Raw genomic sequence first — 17,863 nt, 5'->3', positions numbered from 1 at the left:
TTATTGTAGTTATTATTTATGTTGTTGTTGGATAGGACAGAGAGAAATGGAGAGAGGAGGGGAAGACAAAGAGGAGGAGAGAAAGATAGACACCTGCAGACCTGCTTCACCGCCTGTGAAGCGACTCCCCTGCAGGTGGGGAGCTGGGGGCTCCAACCAGGATCCTTACACTGGTCCTTGCACTTCGCACTATGTGTTTAACCCACTGCGCTACCGCCCGACTCCCTCTTTTTTTTTTTTTTTTGATAGAGACAGAGAGAACTTGAGAGGGAAGGGGGAGACAGAGAGGGAGAGAGACAGAGAAAGAAATCACTGCTTCACCATTAATGAAGCGTCCCCCCTGCAGGTGGGGACCTGGGGGTTGAGTCCGAGTCCATGGTGATGTATGTTCTCTACCAGGTGTGCTACTGCCTGACGCCCTAAAGGTACTTTTTCTTTTATGAAAAGATTTTGATCAGAGATGGTGCATTTAAAAGATGTAAAAATCAAGTTCTAGTATAATAAGTTCAGACAGGGCTGTTTCAGAAAAGCCAGGTGTATAATGAGAGTAGGAATTAAAACGTAATTAAAACATAAGAGAGGTTAGCTCTTGATTATGGGAGGAGAGGTGGCTTCCCCCCACATCCAAATATCATTTTTTCAGTCTGCAAGATAGCTTACTGGGGAGGGTGCCTGTTTTGTCATGTACACAACCCAAGTTTGAGCCTGTCCTCCACTGCACTGGGGGGAAGTTTTGGTGCTATGGTGACTTTCCCTGTCTATTTTTTTTAATTTGAAAAGTTGGCCCAGGGTGGTGATGCCCCAGAGACTTCACTGGAGAAAAAAAATAAAAAGAGCAAAAAAAAAATCACTTTTTCATTTGCTTATCTTTTATTTCATAAAAAAGCATATATAGGGTGGAGGGTAGATAGCATAATGGTTATGCAAACAGACTCTCATGCCTGAGGCTCCAAAGTCCCAGGTTCAATTCCCCACACCACCATAAGCCAGAGCTGAACAGTGCTCTGGTAAAACAAACAAACAAACAAACAAACAAACAAGACACATACAGCTGTGTCATGCTTAACCTGGATGGTAGTGCACTGGGTTAAGTACACACTGTAGGAAGTGCAAGGATCCTGGTTCGAGCCTCTGGCTCTCCATCTGCCAGGGGTTTGCTTCACAAGCGGTGAAGCAGGTCTGCAGGTGTCTATCTTTCTGGGGCTGGTGGTGGTGTGCCTAACTGAATAAACATACTAGATATAGCTGTGTCATGAAGCATACAGAGCTGTGTCACAGAGACCACTGTGAAGTCCTCCTTCTCCCTTGCAGGTGGAGAACCTGGGACTTGAACCTGGGTTATTGCTGGGTTCAGAGATGTGGCTCAGTTGCAAAGCACATGCCTCACATGTTGGAAGTCTTGGGTTTGATCCCAAGCTATTTCTCCCCACAACACAACTGTATTAGTCAAAATAAAAATGTGTTTTCAAGATTTTTTTTTTTTTGTCAGGAACTTCACTGCTTTTTTAGACAGAGACAGAAGGAGAGAGGGAGAGACACCAACCACATCAATGAAGCAGCCCCAGTGCGGTGGGGGCTTGGCTTTAGGCTGGGCCTTGAGCATGACAAAGCAGGCCTCTTCCGAGTGAGTTAGCTTGCCAGCTGTAACTATTTATTTTTTTTAAATCCTGCTTAAATGGAAGAGCTCTGATATATGAGACACTGGGCTCTGGACTCCTGTCCACAAAGCCAGACCAGAGAAACCAGCACATACACAGATGTACCCCACTGTGCAAGGCCATGTGATGCCTGGGACACAGCCCTGCCACTCACCAGGAGCTGGTCCTCCTTGATGACCGTCAGCTGCTTGGCCCATTGCCCGAAACGCTTCTTCCGCAGCAGGAAGGCGCATATCCTGCAGTCTCTCACCAGGTGCATAGAGGCCTCCTCTGATGGCCACTGGTGTGTGGGCTGCGGCCCCTTCCCTTCCTCCTCATCGTCATCATAGGACTCGTAGGAGCTGCTCATGGCATCAGAGTCATTGTCTGCAGGTGCCCCGGGAAATGACCTGTCACTGTTGTGGCTAGGGAGGTACCTGCTCACATCCCCACCCCCGCAGCACCTTCGCTCTGGCTAGGATGGTGAAGGGGGTGGATGGGAGATGCTTGCCAAACTCCACATGCATTGTGCTCTGCATACTGACTGCTGGCTTTGTGGTCTTACTACTTCATTCTCAGCATTTTTGGGGTTCCCTTTCTGTAAACTAGTCATAATACGAAATTGGCTGCCCAGGAGATGGCACAGTGGGTAGGGCATTAGACTCTCAAGCATGAGGTCCTAATTTTGATCCCCAGCATTACATGGCTCTCTGTCTCTAATAAATAAATTAAAAGAGAGAGAGAGAGAGAGCGAGAGAGAGAGAGCGCCTGAGTTGTGGTCCAGGAGGTGGCACAGTAGCTGAAGCACTGGATTCACAGTCTTGAGGCTCTGAGTTCAATCCCAGCATCACAGATGCCAGAGTGATGTTCTGATTCTCTCTCTCTCTCATTAATAAATGAATAAATCTTCAAAAAAAAAAAACCAACCTAATAATAGTTACCTGATTGGACTTCTTTTTTTTTTTTTCGTCTACCAGAGTACTGCTCAGCTCTAGCTTATGATGGTGCTGAGGATTGAACCTGGGGCCTCAGAGCCTCAGGTATGAAAGGTTTTTTTTTGCATGATAATTATGTTATTTCTCTAGTCTCTGATTGGACTATTGGAAACATTAGTGAGGAACAACTTAACCAGGTCTAGAAGTCTGGTACTTCTGGTACTTGATGAGAGCCCAGTAGACATTAGCCAGTGTCAATAAATATTTTTCTTTTTTGTTATTACTACCAAAGTTGTTGCTGGGGCTCAGTGCCAACACTATGAATCCATTGCTCCCAGTGGCCTTACCCTTGATCCCCCTTTTCTGTTTTATTTGATAGGACAGAGTGAAATTGAGAGGGGAGGAGGGGATAGAGAAGGAGAGAGAAAGATAGACACCTGCTCGTGAAGTGTCCCCTCCGCAGGTGGGGAGTGGGGTCTCAAACCCAGGTCTGCACATTGTAATATGTGCACTCAACTAGGTGTGCCACTGCCTGACCCCTGTGTCACTACATCTTACATGCACTGTCTAGGTGGTTGTCACAGAGCCCAACAAGCCCCCTCCCTCCCGCCCACCCCGCTTCCATAGTAGGAGACTGAGGTTCTGAGAGAACAAGCATTTCTCTAAGGCTTGTCCCAGGATGTCAGACGAGGGTTGGACCCCGGGCTCTAGACTCACTGAGAACAAGGGACTTATGTCAGGGCTCCAGGAGTGAGGGGGTGATGGACACACCAAGGGTCATCCCAAGGTCAGCTCTGGGAGGACAGATGTCATCTGACACCCAAGGGTACTCACAAGAGCTTTTCAGCTCCCCATTCATCCTCGTGGCTGGGTAGCTGCTGTCTGCGTCCTCGTAGTAGGCGTCCATGATGGAGTGGGCTGGGCTGCTGCCATCTGTAAGGGTAGCAGAAGGGCCACACATTGGAGAAAGACAGATCAACTTTGGGGGTTAGGGCTGGGACAGACCCTAGACACCACATCTCTACATGACAATACATTCATTGACAACCAATGGGTTACATATTCCACCTGTCACTGACCAGATGGAAATGTCTCTCTGTTTTCCCTCTTCTCTACTTCCCCCACTTTTTTTTTTAGTATCAGTGCCAAAGATTGAGCCCAGGGACTTACAAATAAGAAACATGAAGTCTACCACTGAGATACATCCCTGGCCATGCCGCTTCTTCATGACAGAGAGTAATTAATTCTCCACCTAAACTTCTGGGACCACAATGGAGGACATAGTAGTGGTCATGAACACAACAATTGGATAAATATCTGCTGACACTATAACACTTTCCCATTCATGGCTGGGAGTTAGAGCAAAATGGGGGGGATGAAAGGGGTGAGAGCACCCCTAATTGTATCCTTCATCAGCATTACTGGAGGGGACTAGAGATTCTAATTCAGTGGGGGAAACTGAGGAATCTTCATTTAAAAACAGAAAAGCTTTAATAAGACATCTATATTGAATTCCAAGGACGTGGATTTATAAAACTGAATCAGTTGTCACTTTGGTGCGGATGGCCACTGGAGCACACTGTAAAGTTTCAGTGTTTAGGGGGCTGCTAGATTGGAGTTCAGATCCATCTCTACCAATTATCCAGTAGCCTTGGAAAAGGAAGCATGGATTCTCTACATGTCAGGTTCTGCAACTATAATGTGATATGGGCAGTCCTCACTTTGGCTCAGTGATAGCATGTGAACCAACTCAGGGATGGGTACTGTGTGGAGCAGTGGAGGAGATTTAATTTTGTCAGCTCAAGGATGGGGGACAAGGAACCCACATTGGTCCTCGGCCAAGTGAGACCCCTTTCTCCCTTTCTCTCTCTCTCCTCCCCCCTTCCTTCTTTCAATTTTTGCTTCCAGAGTTATCTCTGTGGCTTGGTATAAATCCACTGCTTCTATAGCCACTTCCCCCCCCCCATTTTATTGCACAGAACAGAGAGAAACATAGATACTTGCAGACCTGCTTCCCTAGAGAGAAAGACAGATACCTGAAGACCTGCTTCACAACTTGTGAAGCATTCCCCTCTTCAGGTGGGGGAACCGGGACTCGAACCCGGATCCTTGTGCAGTGCCTGTGCTTAGCACTAAGTGACCTTAACTGAGTGTGCCACTGCCTGGCCCCTAGACCCCTCTTTTTCCACAGAGGGCTTGATCTCCTTTCCACAGAACACAGATGCTGCTTCTGGAGGATAGGGTTTCTGGGGTACCAGACAGAATGTGCTAGACAAATACAATATATCATTTTGAAGGTTTTTTTTTTTTGTAAGAGCAAAGGTCAGCCATGTCTATTGGTGATACTGTGGATGGGAACTGGAAACTCGTGCATGGAGGACCCACACATCACTGCTGTGCAACAACCTTTCCCTTGGCTGTTGGTGTCAAACAGCATTATCACCACCATCTCCTGGATCCCCACAGTGCAGGGAGAGCTGCTGCTGCTACAGTCCCATTAACAGATGAAGAAATCAAAGCCACAAAGTGAGCTAGTGAGAAGCCCTCCAGGAGAGCTGAGTTGTCTGTTTAGGGGATAGCCACCCCTCCAGGAAGTCCTCTGTTCACCCAGTCCCACTTACTCCCATATCACACAGTTCTATAGAGCACTGCTCTGGGCTCTCAGCCCTGCAGCCCATCTGTTTCCTGAGCATGGCAGCAGCACATCCCCAGCAGTGGAGAGACCCAGTGGGGACCCTGAGGCTTCAGATGCCGGCAACAGTTCCTGAGAGGAGACTGGGGGCATCAGGGCAGGAGATGGGGGGTGGGGTGGAATGAGGAGCAAAGCGGTTGGACACCTGCAGGGTCGGACTCTGTGTGAGAGGAAGGACACTCCTTGACGTGGGTCCTGGCCCTTCCTGAGGCCCTCCCCGGCCCTCCCTCTGCCCCATGACCCCTACTTCCCTGCCCCATGGGAGGTAGAATGGGGGAGGAGTCTCTTACAGGGAGGAACCAGGGATCCTGCCCTTCGTCCCTGCCTCCCCTCTCCTTGTCCTGAAGTGGATAAAGCAAAATCACCTGCTTCACACAAGCAGCAGTGGGCAGTCAGTCACCTTGACCCCTCCAGGACTGCCAAGGACAGAGAGGGTCACCGTCACCTGGACCAATATCACCAACCTCAGAAATTGAAAGGGGAGGGGATAGAGAGGGAAAGAGACAAAGACACCTGCAACACTGCTCCATCGATCATGAAGCTTACTCCCCACCCCCACACTACAGGTAGGAACTGGGGGCTTGAACCCAGGTTCTTGTGCTTGGTAACTTGTGTATTTAACCAAGTGTGTCACTGACTGGCCCCTGCATTGACTTTTTTTTTTAATAGACTGATAAAGTCTTATCAGTCATTTTTCATGAGACCTGTTTAGAAAATTAATAAAGAGGTTCTGATGTAACAGAGACACATGGGACCTTGAGCACATGATGCCAGCTAGAACAAGTCAGACACAAAAGGTCACATATTTTATTATTCCATGTCTAGGACATATACAGAACTGGCAAACCCATAGGGACAGCAAGCAGACTAGTGGTTGGTGGGGGAACGGAGTGAGGCTTAATGGGAATGAGGGTTCCTCTGGAGGGGGGAATGGAAGTGTTAGAGAACTGGAGGGTGGCAATGACCACACAGCTCTGTGGCAGCACCCAAATGCCACCAATCAGACCCTTAAAAGGCCTGAAACGGTCATCCTTTGTCGGGCTGTGCCATGGAGAAGAGAGAGAGGAGGTCCGGAGCAAGTGGGGTACACAAATCTTTATTATTGGATCAGGAGGGGGTGGCCCAGGCCACGTGGAGTCAGCCAAAAATGGCCGTCACCGATACCTCACCACCTGGGGGGGGAGAGCGAGAGGGCGCAGAGAGAGAGAGAGAGAGAGAGAGAGAGCCCAGAGAACGAGGGGGGGGGAGTGGGAGAGCTTTTATTGGGCAACAACCAGGGGTGACGTGTGGGGACAGGATTGGTTGAAAGGGGCACTGCTAGGATTTCGCTGGGCGTGGTAAAACCTGGGGGCGGAGACTGCATCAGAATAATTCCTCAGCATCAACCCTTATGTTATGCATCTTTTCAATGAAAACAAGAAAAATATATGCCCATGGTGAAAAGCATAAGAAAAGGAATAGGAAGATGGGCCCCCTTCACCCTGATTTCTCTCTCTCATCCTTCCTTCCTCTCCTCTTTCCTTCCTTCCTTCCTCCCTCCCTCTTTCCTTCCTTCCTTTCCTCTTTCTAATATTGTATTTTATTTATTATTTATTAGATAGAGATGAAAGAAATTGAGAGGGAAGAGGGAAATAAAGAAGGAAAGAGAGACACCAGCAGCATTACTTTTTCCATTCATGAAGCTTTTTACCTTGCAGGTGGGAAGGGACTTGAAGCCAGATCTTTGCACACTGTAACATGTGCACTCAGTTGCATGCACTTCCACCTGGCACTTCATTTTATTTATTTATTTATTATTTATTTAATATTACTCAATTCATCATGCTTTCTATTCAAGTCTCATAGGAAAATCCCATTAAGACTTTCTTTCAGGGCCAAACGAAGGTGCATCTGCTTAAGCACACACATTACAGTGCACAAGGATTTTATTTAAACCCCTGGTCCTCACTTGCAGGGGGAAAGAAGCTTCACAGGTGGTGAAGCAGGACTGCAGGTGTCTTTCTGTCTCCTTCCCTCTCGATCTCCTCCTCAATTTCTCTGTCTCTATCCAATAATATATAAAATATTAAAAAAGCTTTCTTGCATATTCTAGAAATAAAAATTAAAATGCACATGGGGCTGGGCAATAGCTCACTGGCAGACCATACATTTTACCATGTGTGCAGGTCTGGGTTCTACAGTACAGCATTTACACATAGGTACAATTTCTCATTTCACCATGATAGGTATCTGCAAAACACTCTCATCCCCAGCCTAGGTCCCTTTCCACCTTTGCACCAGGACTTCACAGCCTTCTCCCCCCCCTTTTTGTTGCCCTTGTTGTTGTAGCCTTGTTGTAGTTATTATTGTTGTTGTTGATGTCATTCTCATTCGTTGTTGGATAGGTCAGAGAGAAATGGAGAGAGGAGGGAAAGACAGAGAGGGGGAGAGAAAGACAGACACCTGCAGACCTGCTTCACCACCTGTGAAGCGACTCCCCTGCAGGTGGGGAGCCGGGGGCTTGAACTAGGATCCTTACGCCGGTCCTTGCACTTTGTGCCATGTGCGCTTAACCTGATGTGCTACTGCCCGACCTCCCTTGACAGCCTTCTTAATCTCCTTTCTCTCCTATCTCTTCAAAATCCTTTGCCTTGGTGCAATATACCAAACTCAGTCCAAGATATGTTTTGCGTTTCCCCTTTATATTCTGGTTTCTGAAATCCTACCCATGATTGAGATCATCCCATATTCCTTCTCTTTCTAGCTTATCTCACTTAACATCATTCCTTCAAGCAAGATGAAGTGAAGGAGGTGACTTCACCATTAGCAAATAAAGAACACCACCCAGAGAGACTCCTTATGGAATGGGAGAAGATCTTTATATGTTATACATCAGAGAAAAGGCTAATAGCCAAAATGTATAAAGAGCTCACCAAACTCAGCAGTAAGAAAACAAGCAACCTTGTTCAAAAATGGGAAAAGGATATGGACAGAATATTCACCAAAAAGGAGATCCTAAGAGCCAACAGACATGAAAAAATGCTCAGCCACTGGTTATCAGAGAAATGCAAATAAAGACAATAATGAGACTGTCGGGTAATTGTGAGGAACCTCACAAAGCACCCTGCATTCCTGATACTATGTCCTATCTACATAATCATTGTTTTTCCTGAGAGATCCCCACCCATTCCATTCCTTTGATCTATCTTCTTTCTACCTTGAGACCCTCCCTGCCTGCAGGGTAATATTAATCCTACCAGTTAAAGTCCTCGCAACAGTTGCTAAGGAAGTTCCTACCTTTCCAGCCTGCTTTTGCCTTTCTCCACCCCCTTCCTAGCCATTTCCGTTTCTGACTTGCCACTTCTGGGTCTACCGTTTAAAAGCGTTGGCTCTCTGATCAATAAAGACATTGCATTGCCACTCTGCCATAAATTCATGAGTCATCTCTCCTGCATTGCTGAGTGAGTAGCAGCCCAGGCTGGCTCTGGTTGAGTTCTCTCCAACCCAGAGAGTACGCACCTGGGAAGAGGCACCCATGCTAGCCAGGCATGAGATGCCATTTTGTTCCTGTGAGAATATCATATATCAGAAAGGACAGTAACAACAAATGTTGGAGAGGTTGTGGGGTTAAAGGAACCCTCCTGCACTGCTGGTGGGAATGTAAACTGGTCCAATCCCTGAGAAGAGCAGTGTGGAGAACTCTCACAAGGCTAGAAATGGACCTACTCTATGATCCAGCAATTCCTCTCCTGGGGATATATCCCAAGGAAACAAACACACCAATCCAAAGAGATGTAAGTAGACTTATGTTCATAGGAGCACAATTTGTAATAGCCCAAACTTGGAAGCAGCCTAAGTGTCCAGTAACAGCTGAGTGGCTAAGGAGGTTGTGGTCTATATACACAATTAATTACTACTCAGCAATTTGAGTGCTTTTTAATGATTAGCTCTTGGAGTCAGTTTGGATCAGCCTAGGCAGACCTATCTTATTTATTGATTTATTTATTGTGGTTTGAGAATATTCTTTTTTTTTCTTTTTGTTTTTTATTCCCTTTTGTTGCCCTTGTTGTTTTATTGTTGTAGTTATTATTGATATCGTTGTTGTTGGATAGGACAGAGAGAAATGAAGAGAGGAGGGGAAGACAGAGAGGGGGAGAGAAAGACAGACACCTGCAGACCTGCTTCACCGCCTGTGAAGGGACCTGCCTGCAGGTGGGGAGCTGGGGGCTCAAACCAGGATCCTGACGCTGGTCCTTGAGCTTAGCGCCACCTGTGCTTAACCCACTGCGCTACAGCCCGACTCCCGGTTTGAGAATATTCTACTATTCTGCTGAATGACAGAGACAGGCTACACACATATATTCTCTCTTTGAAGTTCAATTACATATGCTGGGTCATCCTTGAACCAAGAAGTAGCTTTTGATTGGCATGTGAGTTTCTTTTTCTTTTTTTTTTAAACATTTTTTAAAATATTTATTTATTCCCTTTTGTTGCCCTTGTTGTTTTATTGTTGTAATTATTATTGATGTCATTGTTGTTGGATAGGACAGAGAGAATGGAGAGAGGAGGGGAAGACAGAGAGGGGGAGAGAAAGACAGACACCTGCAGAGCTGCTTCACCGCCTGTGAAGCGACTCCCGTGCAGGTGGGGAGCTGGAGGCTTGAACCGGGATCCTTACACCGATCCTTGGGCTTTGCGCCACCTGCGCTTTACCCTCTGTGCTACCGCCTGACTCCCAGAATGTGAGTTTCTTATGCCACAACCAGAGACTTTTTCTCAGAGGAGCAGTCTCTGTTGGTGGCCTGAAGGAAGTCAGTGAGAGTCAAAAGCAAAAATTTGTCCATTGTAGCCAATTGGAGATGTTTCTCAGGGCTGGAAAAGTAGCTCATCTGGATAGTGTGCTGCTTTTCCATGCTTGTGACCCAGGTTCCAATCTGGCTTCTGCTGCATTGAAGGAAGCTTTGGCACTAAAGTCTGTCTGTCTCTCTCGCTCTCTTAAAAAAAAACAAAAAAATTAATAAGAGGTTTTTCAGAGTTGATTTGTACCCATGCCCTCACAACTGCTTTTACTGTGCTAACCTATCAGTAAACACACATACATATAGCAAGGAAATTTATATTAATGCATGTATGAATCACACATGTATACATACATGAACTATCATCTATTGCAACAACACAGAGAGGAATTTCTAGAAAGATGAACGGAATGAAGTATAAATAGACCTTCTAATGCTCTGCCTACATCAGTTTCTGAACACCCTGAGCAATCCTGTTCTTCTCTGATCTAGTCTCATCCCACCCCTTTTTTTTAATCTTCAGTGCTGGCTCTGTGATCCTCCAATTTAATGGGAAGCTGCTTACACACAAGTTCTCTCTCCAGCCTACTGAAGAGGAGCATATTTTATTTATTTTTAAATTTTCCTGCCAGGGTTATGGCTGGGGCTCTGAACCTGCTGATTCTACCAGTCCTGGTGAATCTGCTCCCAGTGGCATTTCCTCCCTCCCCAGACAGAAGGTGAGAGAGAGGGAGAGAATGACAGAGAGGAGAGCCACTATAACACTGCTCCTCCACTTCTCCTGTGCAGGTACTCCTATGTGGTGGCAAGGGGCTTGAACCCAGGTCCTTATGCAAGGTAAAGTGTGCACTCTATCACGGGAGTTAGCTCCTGGCCCAAAGAGGGTTTTTAACATGGATACCAGCTAGAAACTCTGCTGCAGCTGTCATCAATGCATTGCCATCCTAGCGTTTTTATATGTGTGTAAGCACTTCTTCTTTCTAGGGTCCAGGAGCAGAATAACAGAGAGGGGAGGCGTGTGCCCCAGGTTACACAGAACTGAGGCCAGAACCCAAGCCCTGACCTGGGGCCTCTCACACTGACCTCCATAGCCCAGTGCCTAAGGGCAGCTCCCCTGGGCATGTCCCATGGTGCAAGGCTCGGAGTTGCAGGTGGGAAGCCTCCTCCACCTTGCTCCCAGCCTGTGGGGAACTAGGACTTACTGTGGGAGCTGATGTACTCGGGAGCCTTGCCTGGCCCTAGTGGCAGTGCTTCCTCGTAGTAGTCTTCTGGTGGAGGCCTGTTGGGGAGCGGTGGAGGCAGGTCAGTGGCCTGGAAGGGAACAGAAGAGTGTGAGAGGGACAAAGCCAGGCCCACTGAGCAAAGAGAAGGGGAGGAGGCTGTGGGGAGAGAGATAGGTGCCCCCTAGAGGCAGGAGACATTCTCCAAAGGCAAACCATAGCTTCTCACTGCTGGAAGAAAGGTAGCATGAGAACCTTCAGAGATTTTATTTGTGGGTTTCTTATGCAAATGGATGGAAAGTCTAAAGGATTGGTAGCCTACCACTGAGACAAAAACTGTTCAGCTTCTAAGAAGCATGCCCAGCACCACCCACAGCTGCTGTGAGTTCTGAAATAGTCTGCAGTCACATTGAGAGTGCGAGAAAGTGCAGGACAAATACATATGAGCAAAGTCATTTAGGGTAGGGGCATAGCCCAGTGGCTAAGTGCCCACCCATCTTTACAGTTAAGCTCTGCCACTTTAGTAGCTGTGAGACACTGGCATGCCACTCACTTTCTCCTTGCCCCAGTTTCCTCGCCTGTCAAATGGGTTAATAACAGTGCCAACCCCACTCCCTTGCTGTGAGCAGATGACTGCAGTCCATCAGAAGCCCAGGTGGGGAGCTGGGCGGTAGCGCAGCGAGTTAAGCGCAGGCGACCCAAAGCACAAGGACCAGCGTAAGGATCCTGGTTCGTGCCCCAGCTCCCCACCTGCAGGGGAGTCTCTTCACAGGTGGTGAAGCAGGTCTGCAGGTGTCTATCTTTCTCTCCCCCTCTCTGTCTTCCCCTCCTCTCTCCATTTCTCTCTATCCTATCTAACAACGACGACATCAATAGCTATAACAATAAAACAACAAGGGCAACAAAAGGGAATAAATAAATATTTTTTTAAAAAAGAAGCCCTGGTGATGACTGTGGTGAATCATGTTACAGACAGACAATGTCTGATATAATCATGGACCTCTTGTCACAGGCCCAGAGCTGGCAGCCCCATATCTGGCCTGATTTTTGATTTTGTAAGTGAGTCAGGTTCAGAGAGCATCAGTGATTTGCCCAAGGGCACACAGCAATAGGGAGGAGGGCAGAGACCACTGAACTTCTAGAGCCTATTTCATCATCTCCTGCAGTCCAAGGTTGGGATGGGGCATACTCTGCGGGGTATGAGCAACAGGGCCCTGCATAGACCTAGACCTCTACCTTTTCTAGAGAGAAAGGAGTGTGAGGGCCCAGGACGCAAACCACAACTCACATTTCTCAGGGCTGGGCTTTTGGCTGGCTCAGGGCTGGCTCCTTTGCTGGGCTCACTCTCGTCCTCTGGCAGGTCCCGGAGGTCACTCAGGTCACAGTCTGCAGAGGGCCAGGGCATTGGGCAGAGAAATGAGCACAGCAGAGTGGGGAGAAGGGTGGGTCCTAGAGTCTGGAGAGCTCTGCCACCTCTTCCCTCTGACCCTGAGTCCACCCCACTGAGACAGGGTCTGCCTCTCTGCAAGGTGTCTGGATGATTCCTGTCTTGTCTATCATTTGGGGCTACAGATAAAGTCAGGAGCTGAGTAATAGAGAGGTAGCTCACAGATAGAGTGCATATCTTCCCGCTGAGAGGTTCAAAATCCAGCACCACCTGGGAGCACTGTGGGACCAGGGAGACTCCCTGAATGGTAGGGTTGTGCTATGATCTCTCTATCTCTCCATATATATATATATATATATATATATATATATATATATATATATATATATATATATATATATAATTTTATTTCATTTTATTTATATATATTTATTTATTTTCCAGAACACTGCTCAGCTCTGGCTTATGGTAATGCTGGGGACTGAGCCTAGGAAGATGGAGCCTCAGGCATGAAAGTCACATGCATAACCATTATGCTATCTCAATCTATATGAATATGACACATGTATATGAAATTTAAAAAAGAATAGTTAGGCCAGCAGGAGAGGTGCCAATTCCATACATACATATCTCAAAAATCAAAACAAACAGCAACAAATAAAACCTTCTTACAGAAAGGAAGAATCAGGTAGGGCTGGGAAGGTAGTTTATTTGGATAGTGAGCCTGCTTTGTCATGTGTACAACTCAGGTTTGAGCCTGGCCCTCACTGCACTGGAGGAAGCTATGGTGCTGTGATCTCTTGGTCTCTCTCTCTCTCTCTGTCTTTCTATCTGAAAAACTTAGCCTGGGGCAGCAAGGACCAGGTGACAACAAAAAGGAGACTAAAATAAGACACCTGTTGGCGTGAGCTGTGGAGACTCCCAAGGGCATAAGAAGGCACAGTGTTTATCTTACTCTTGTTTGTCCTGAAACTCCCGTGTCCAGCATCCTGCCACTGACCCACTACAGCTCTGTTTTCTGTGGAGTTTCCAGAGGTGGCAACCAGGTCCCCAGCAGCCTCCAGAGATGGGTGAAACTATAGCTAGAAGACTCCCCACTCCCTCATTCCTCATGTCTCTGGGAAGACTTGAAGACTTGAAGTAGACTTGTGAACAGTAAGGATAGGTCCCAGAGAGGACTAGGGCCTCCCCCAAAGTGACACAGTATGATGACGTTAGATTCAGACCCAGGGGTCTGGTCTGAGGACCTTCCATAAACTGGGGAGAGGAAAGTTCACACATGGGGAGGAGGCAGTTCTGGGGCTCTGGGGGGATGCTGGGAGAGGGCTGCTTACCAAATTCTTCAAAGAGTGACTCCACGAAGCTGGGCCCTGAGTGGAGGTCTGAGGTGTTCACGTACAAGTAGGAGACTTCTTTTGCTGTGAGGAAGGAGAACAGGCCAGCTGTGAGGAGGGGAGGTGGGCTCTGCCCCCAACTTCTGTCCCACAAATGACACAGAGTTTAGTTTGCAAAGCGTTTGTACCTCCTAAAGTAGTTCTCTCAGCTTCATACTTGATTTTTATCTTTGTGTTCCAGAGCCTGTGTGACTTCACTTCTCTGGGTACACATTTGTGGAGAGAGACAGGAGAGGGAGGGGAGAGGAGGAGAGGGGAGGAGAGAGAGAGAAAGAGAGAGAGATATGTCATGTCATAGCACTCTTCATGTAGTGTTAGAGTTCAAATCTGGTTGTGTGCATAGCAAGGCAGGCACCACACTGGGTGAGCTATCTCACTGGCCATATTTACATATATATATATATATATATATATATATATATATATATACACATATATATTTGTATAAAATAATGTTTAGGGAGAGCTGGAAGATGGCTCACCCAGTAGAGCACACACATTATTATGCTTGTGGACCCAGGTTCAGGCCTCATGGAAACAATTACATGGTGGAGGCTTCACAAATAGTGTTGTAGTCGGTCTCTCTCTCTCTCTCTCTCTCTCTCTCTCTCTCTCCTCTATCCCCGTTATCTATATCTCTGTCTCTCACCCTCTATTTTTTTTTCTTTATATTTTTTATTTTCTACCATGGCCCTGCTCAGCTGTGGCTTATGGTGATGCAGGGAACTGAATCTGGAACTTCTGAGGCTGCAGACTAATGTGCGACAGATGGTGTCTCCCCAGGCTCATCTTTGTCTTTTAAAAAAAAGTCCTCTTTCTTTCTTTCTTTCTTTCTTTCTTTCTTTCTTTCTTTCTTTCTTTCTTTCTCTTTCTTTTTTCTTTCCCTCTCTCTTTCTTTCTTTCTCTTTCTTTTTTTCTTTCCCTCTCTCTTTCTTTCTCTCTTTATTCCTTCCTTCCTTTTCCCCTTTCTTTCTTTCTTTCTTTCTTTATTCTTTCTATCTTTCTTTTATATTTATTTACTTACTCCCATTTGTTGTCCTTGTTGTTTTATTGTTATAGTTATTATTGTTGTTAGTTATTGATGTCATTGTTGTTAGATAGGACAGAGAGAAATGTAGAGAGAAGGGGAAGAAAGAGAGGGGGAGAGAAAGATAGACACCTGAAGACCTGCTTCACCGCCTGTGAAGTGACTCCCCTGCAGCTGGGGAGCCGGGGGCCCAAACCGGGATTCTTAGGTCGGTCCTTGCACTTTGTGCCACATGCGCTTAACCCACTGCGCTACCGCCCAACTCCTTCTTTTTTTCTTTTTTCTTTATTGCCATCAGGATTATTGCTGTGGCTCAGTGCCAGCACTATGAATCTACCACTCCCAGTGGTAGATTCCCCTTTTTTTTCTTTCTAATTTTTATTAGATAGGACAGGGAGAAACTGAGAGAGGATAGGGAGATAGATAGAGGAAGATAGACAAGTGCAGAACTGCTTCACCACTTGTGAAGCGGACCCCTTGCAGGTGGGGAGCAGTGGCTCAAAGCCAGGTCCTTACACTTGGTAATATGTGTGCTTAAATGGGTGCGCCACTACCTGTCCCCCTCAAAACAAATCTTTTCTGGGAGCAGATGAATCATGCAGACATGGAGCACCAGTGATAACCCTGGTGGCAAAAAAATAATAACAATAAGATAAAAAAATATTCATTAGGAGAGATTGAGAGATAGGTAGACAGACAGACAGACAGTAGGACACCAGAACACTACTCAGCTCCAGCATAAAGTGGTGCTGGGGGTGGTGGCGGGGACTGAACGTGTGACTCCCGGGGCGTGAGGCATGAAAATTTTGTGCTCTAACAGGCTGAATTTTCTCCTCAGCCTAATTTTTACACTGTTACTGAAGACCCCCTTCTCTTAGGAGAAGGATGTGAGGAGCGTGCCCCAGAAGACAGAGAACAGGCTTCCCACGCCAGGGGATCTGATGAGCACAAGCAGCTGCCTTCTCCTCCCCCAGCTCTCCTCTGGGGGTGACTGAGAACACCAACCATCAACTGTCATCAGGGTAAGGATGAGAATGGGACATAGTGACTTCCCACCACATCACTCACACCCTCCCAGCATTGTGAAATGGTGCAGTCCACTAGGTGCACACGTCACCTCATGGGCTGTTCTGGGTGTGGCGGAAAGGCCATGCAGGTGAGGGGGCTTGAAGCTGAGCCCACAGTGAGACGGACGTCCTGGGGCAGGGCAAGAGTGGTGTGTGTGTGTGTGTGTGTTGTGTGTGTGTGTACAGGACATATGTTGTGTGCAGGGCAAGAGTGGTGTGTGTGTGTGTGTGTGTACAGGACATATGTTGTGTGTGAGAGAGCATGCTGCGCACTAGTGTGTACTTTATGTGACAGCCACTGCTGTATGTCATGCATGATGTGTGTTGGTTGTGTATGTGAGATGATGTCAAGCGTGTGTGTGACTATGTGAGTGGGAGTTCTGTGTGTGTTCACAGTGGGTTAAGGGTGGAGCAGTTTAGGCCAGAAGACAGCACAGTGGTTATGCAAAAGACTTTCATGCCTGAGTCTCAGAGGTCTCAGGTTCAGTTCCTGGCACCACCTTAAGCCTGAGCTGGGTAGTGCTCTAGCTGACACACACACACACAAAATCATGGGCTCAGAATGACAAAGGGGAGCTAGGGAGATAGCATAGAGGTTTACACAGCAGAATTTCAAGTCTGAGGCTTTGAGGTCCAAGGTTCAAATCCTAGCACCACTGTAAGCCAGAGTGGAGTAGTGCTCTGAAACAAACAAACAAACCAACAAACAAACAGAGTTCAAGAAGGTCTGAAGTCAAAAGGACATAGGCCAGACCATGAAGTGTCATGACTGCCTCTCAGTGAGACTTAGACTTTCTTGTGCCCCTCAGGCCCTGGGGAGCTACTGAAGGTTCTTGACAAGCAGTAGGCAGAGTGCTTCTGGCTGACCTGGGAGGGGTTGCAGGTTTTGCAGGATGGAGGCCACGGCCATCTTCTTCTGCAGGGTGGTGTCGCTGAGGTATTCATGGTCCAGGAGGCTGAGCAACCCTGTGAGCTCGGGAAGTAGCTGCTCCAGCACTGAGGAGGGAGGTCCATAGGGTATAGTCACCACACTGTGGACTAGGGTGCTCGCTTTCACCCACAGAGGCCAGGGAAGTGGGGGGGGTCATAGGGTAGGACCAGAGGCCAGACCTCAGAGACCCTCACAGCTGTCCCAGCACTGGCCAGCCCCCTCCCTTGGGAGAGCTCAGCTCTGTTCCTGGTGAGGCTTCTCCAAGCCTCTCCGGCTGCCTCCAACCTTAACTGACCCCATTTTAAGGACTGACATTCCCCAGGTCCATCCTGGCAACACTGAGCCCAGGTAGCCTCAAGCAAGGAGTACATAGGCCTCCCTCTGGCTCAGCCTGTCCTGTTTTGCAACCCTGGATCTTTCCTCCCTACAGCTCAGATCTCAGCATAACTCCCAGGCTGGGGCCATCCAGGACACAGGCAGGAAGGGAGCCTTCCTGTCCCATCCCTTCACAGGCTTCAATCTTTGGAACCTTCTGTTTCCGGTGCCTTGGCGGGAGCCAAATGAAACATTAACCCTTCCCAAGCCCAGTCCCCAGACTACGGCCACCGTTCTTTCCTTCCATGCCATGCCAGAGCTTCTCAGACATGACTGTATGTATGAGTTACATGGGGCCTTGCAGGTTCTGACTCAAGAGGTCTGGACTGGGGCCCCAGACTCTGCATTTATGACAAGCTCCTGGCTGCAGCTTCTACAACTGGGGGAGGCCACAAGGCCACAAAGTCCTGGAGCAGAGAG

At 47.5% G+C, this 17,863-nt stretch overlaps 1 protein-coding gene across 4 annotated transcripts in view; it reads right to left on the bottom strand.

Annotated features, from left to right (window-relative positions):
• The window catches only part of AFAP1L1 (actin filament associated protein 1 like 1), a 100,586-nt gene that overhangs the window by 44,015 nt on the left and 38,708 nt on the right, over positions 1-17,863 (bottom strand). For all 4 annotated transcript variants that reach the window (XM_007516439.2, XM_060180776.1, XM_060180784.1 and 1 more), the window contains exons 2-7: positions 17,005-17,133; positions 13,984-14,067; positions 12,551-12,648; positions 11,245-11,353; positions 3,407-3,505; positions 1,813-2,024 (exon numbers count right to left, since the gene is read on the bottom strand). In XM_007516439.2, the coding sequence (XP_007516501.2) occupies positions 1,813-2,024; positions 3,407-3,505; positions 11,245-11,353; positions 12,551-12,648; positions 13,984-14,067; positions 17,005-17,133 (731 nt within the window). The remainder of the gene's footprint in view (positions 1-1,812; positions 2,025-3,406; positions 3,506-11,244; positions 11,354-12,550; positions 12,649-13,983; positions 14,068-17,004; positions 17,134-17,863) is intronic.

The sequence above is a fragment of the Erinaceus europaeus genome, chromosome 2, assembly GCF_950295315.1.
Source record: "Erinaceus europaeus chromosome 2, mEriEur2.1, whole genome shotgun sequence".
NCBI classification, from domain to species: Eukaryota; Metazoa; Chordata; class Mammalia; order Eulipotyphla; family Erinaceidae; genus Erinaceus; species Erinaceus europaeus.
Note: the sequence above shows the minus strand (reverse complement) of the source record. Positions and strands in the feature narration are given on the sequence as shown.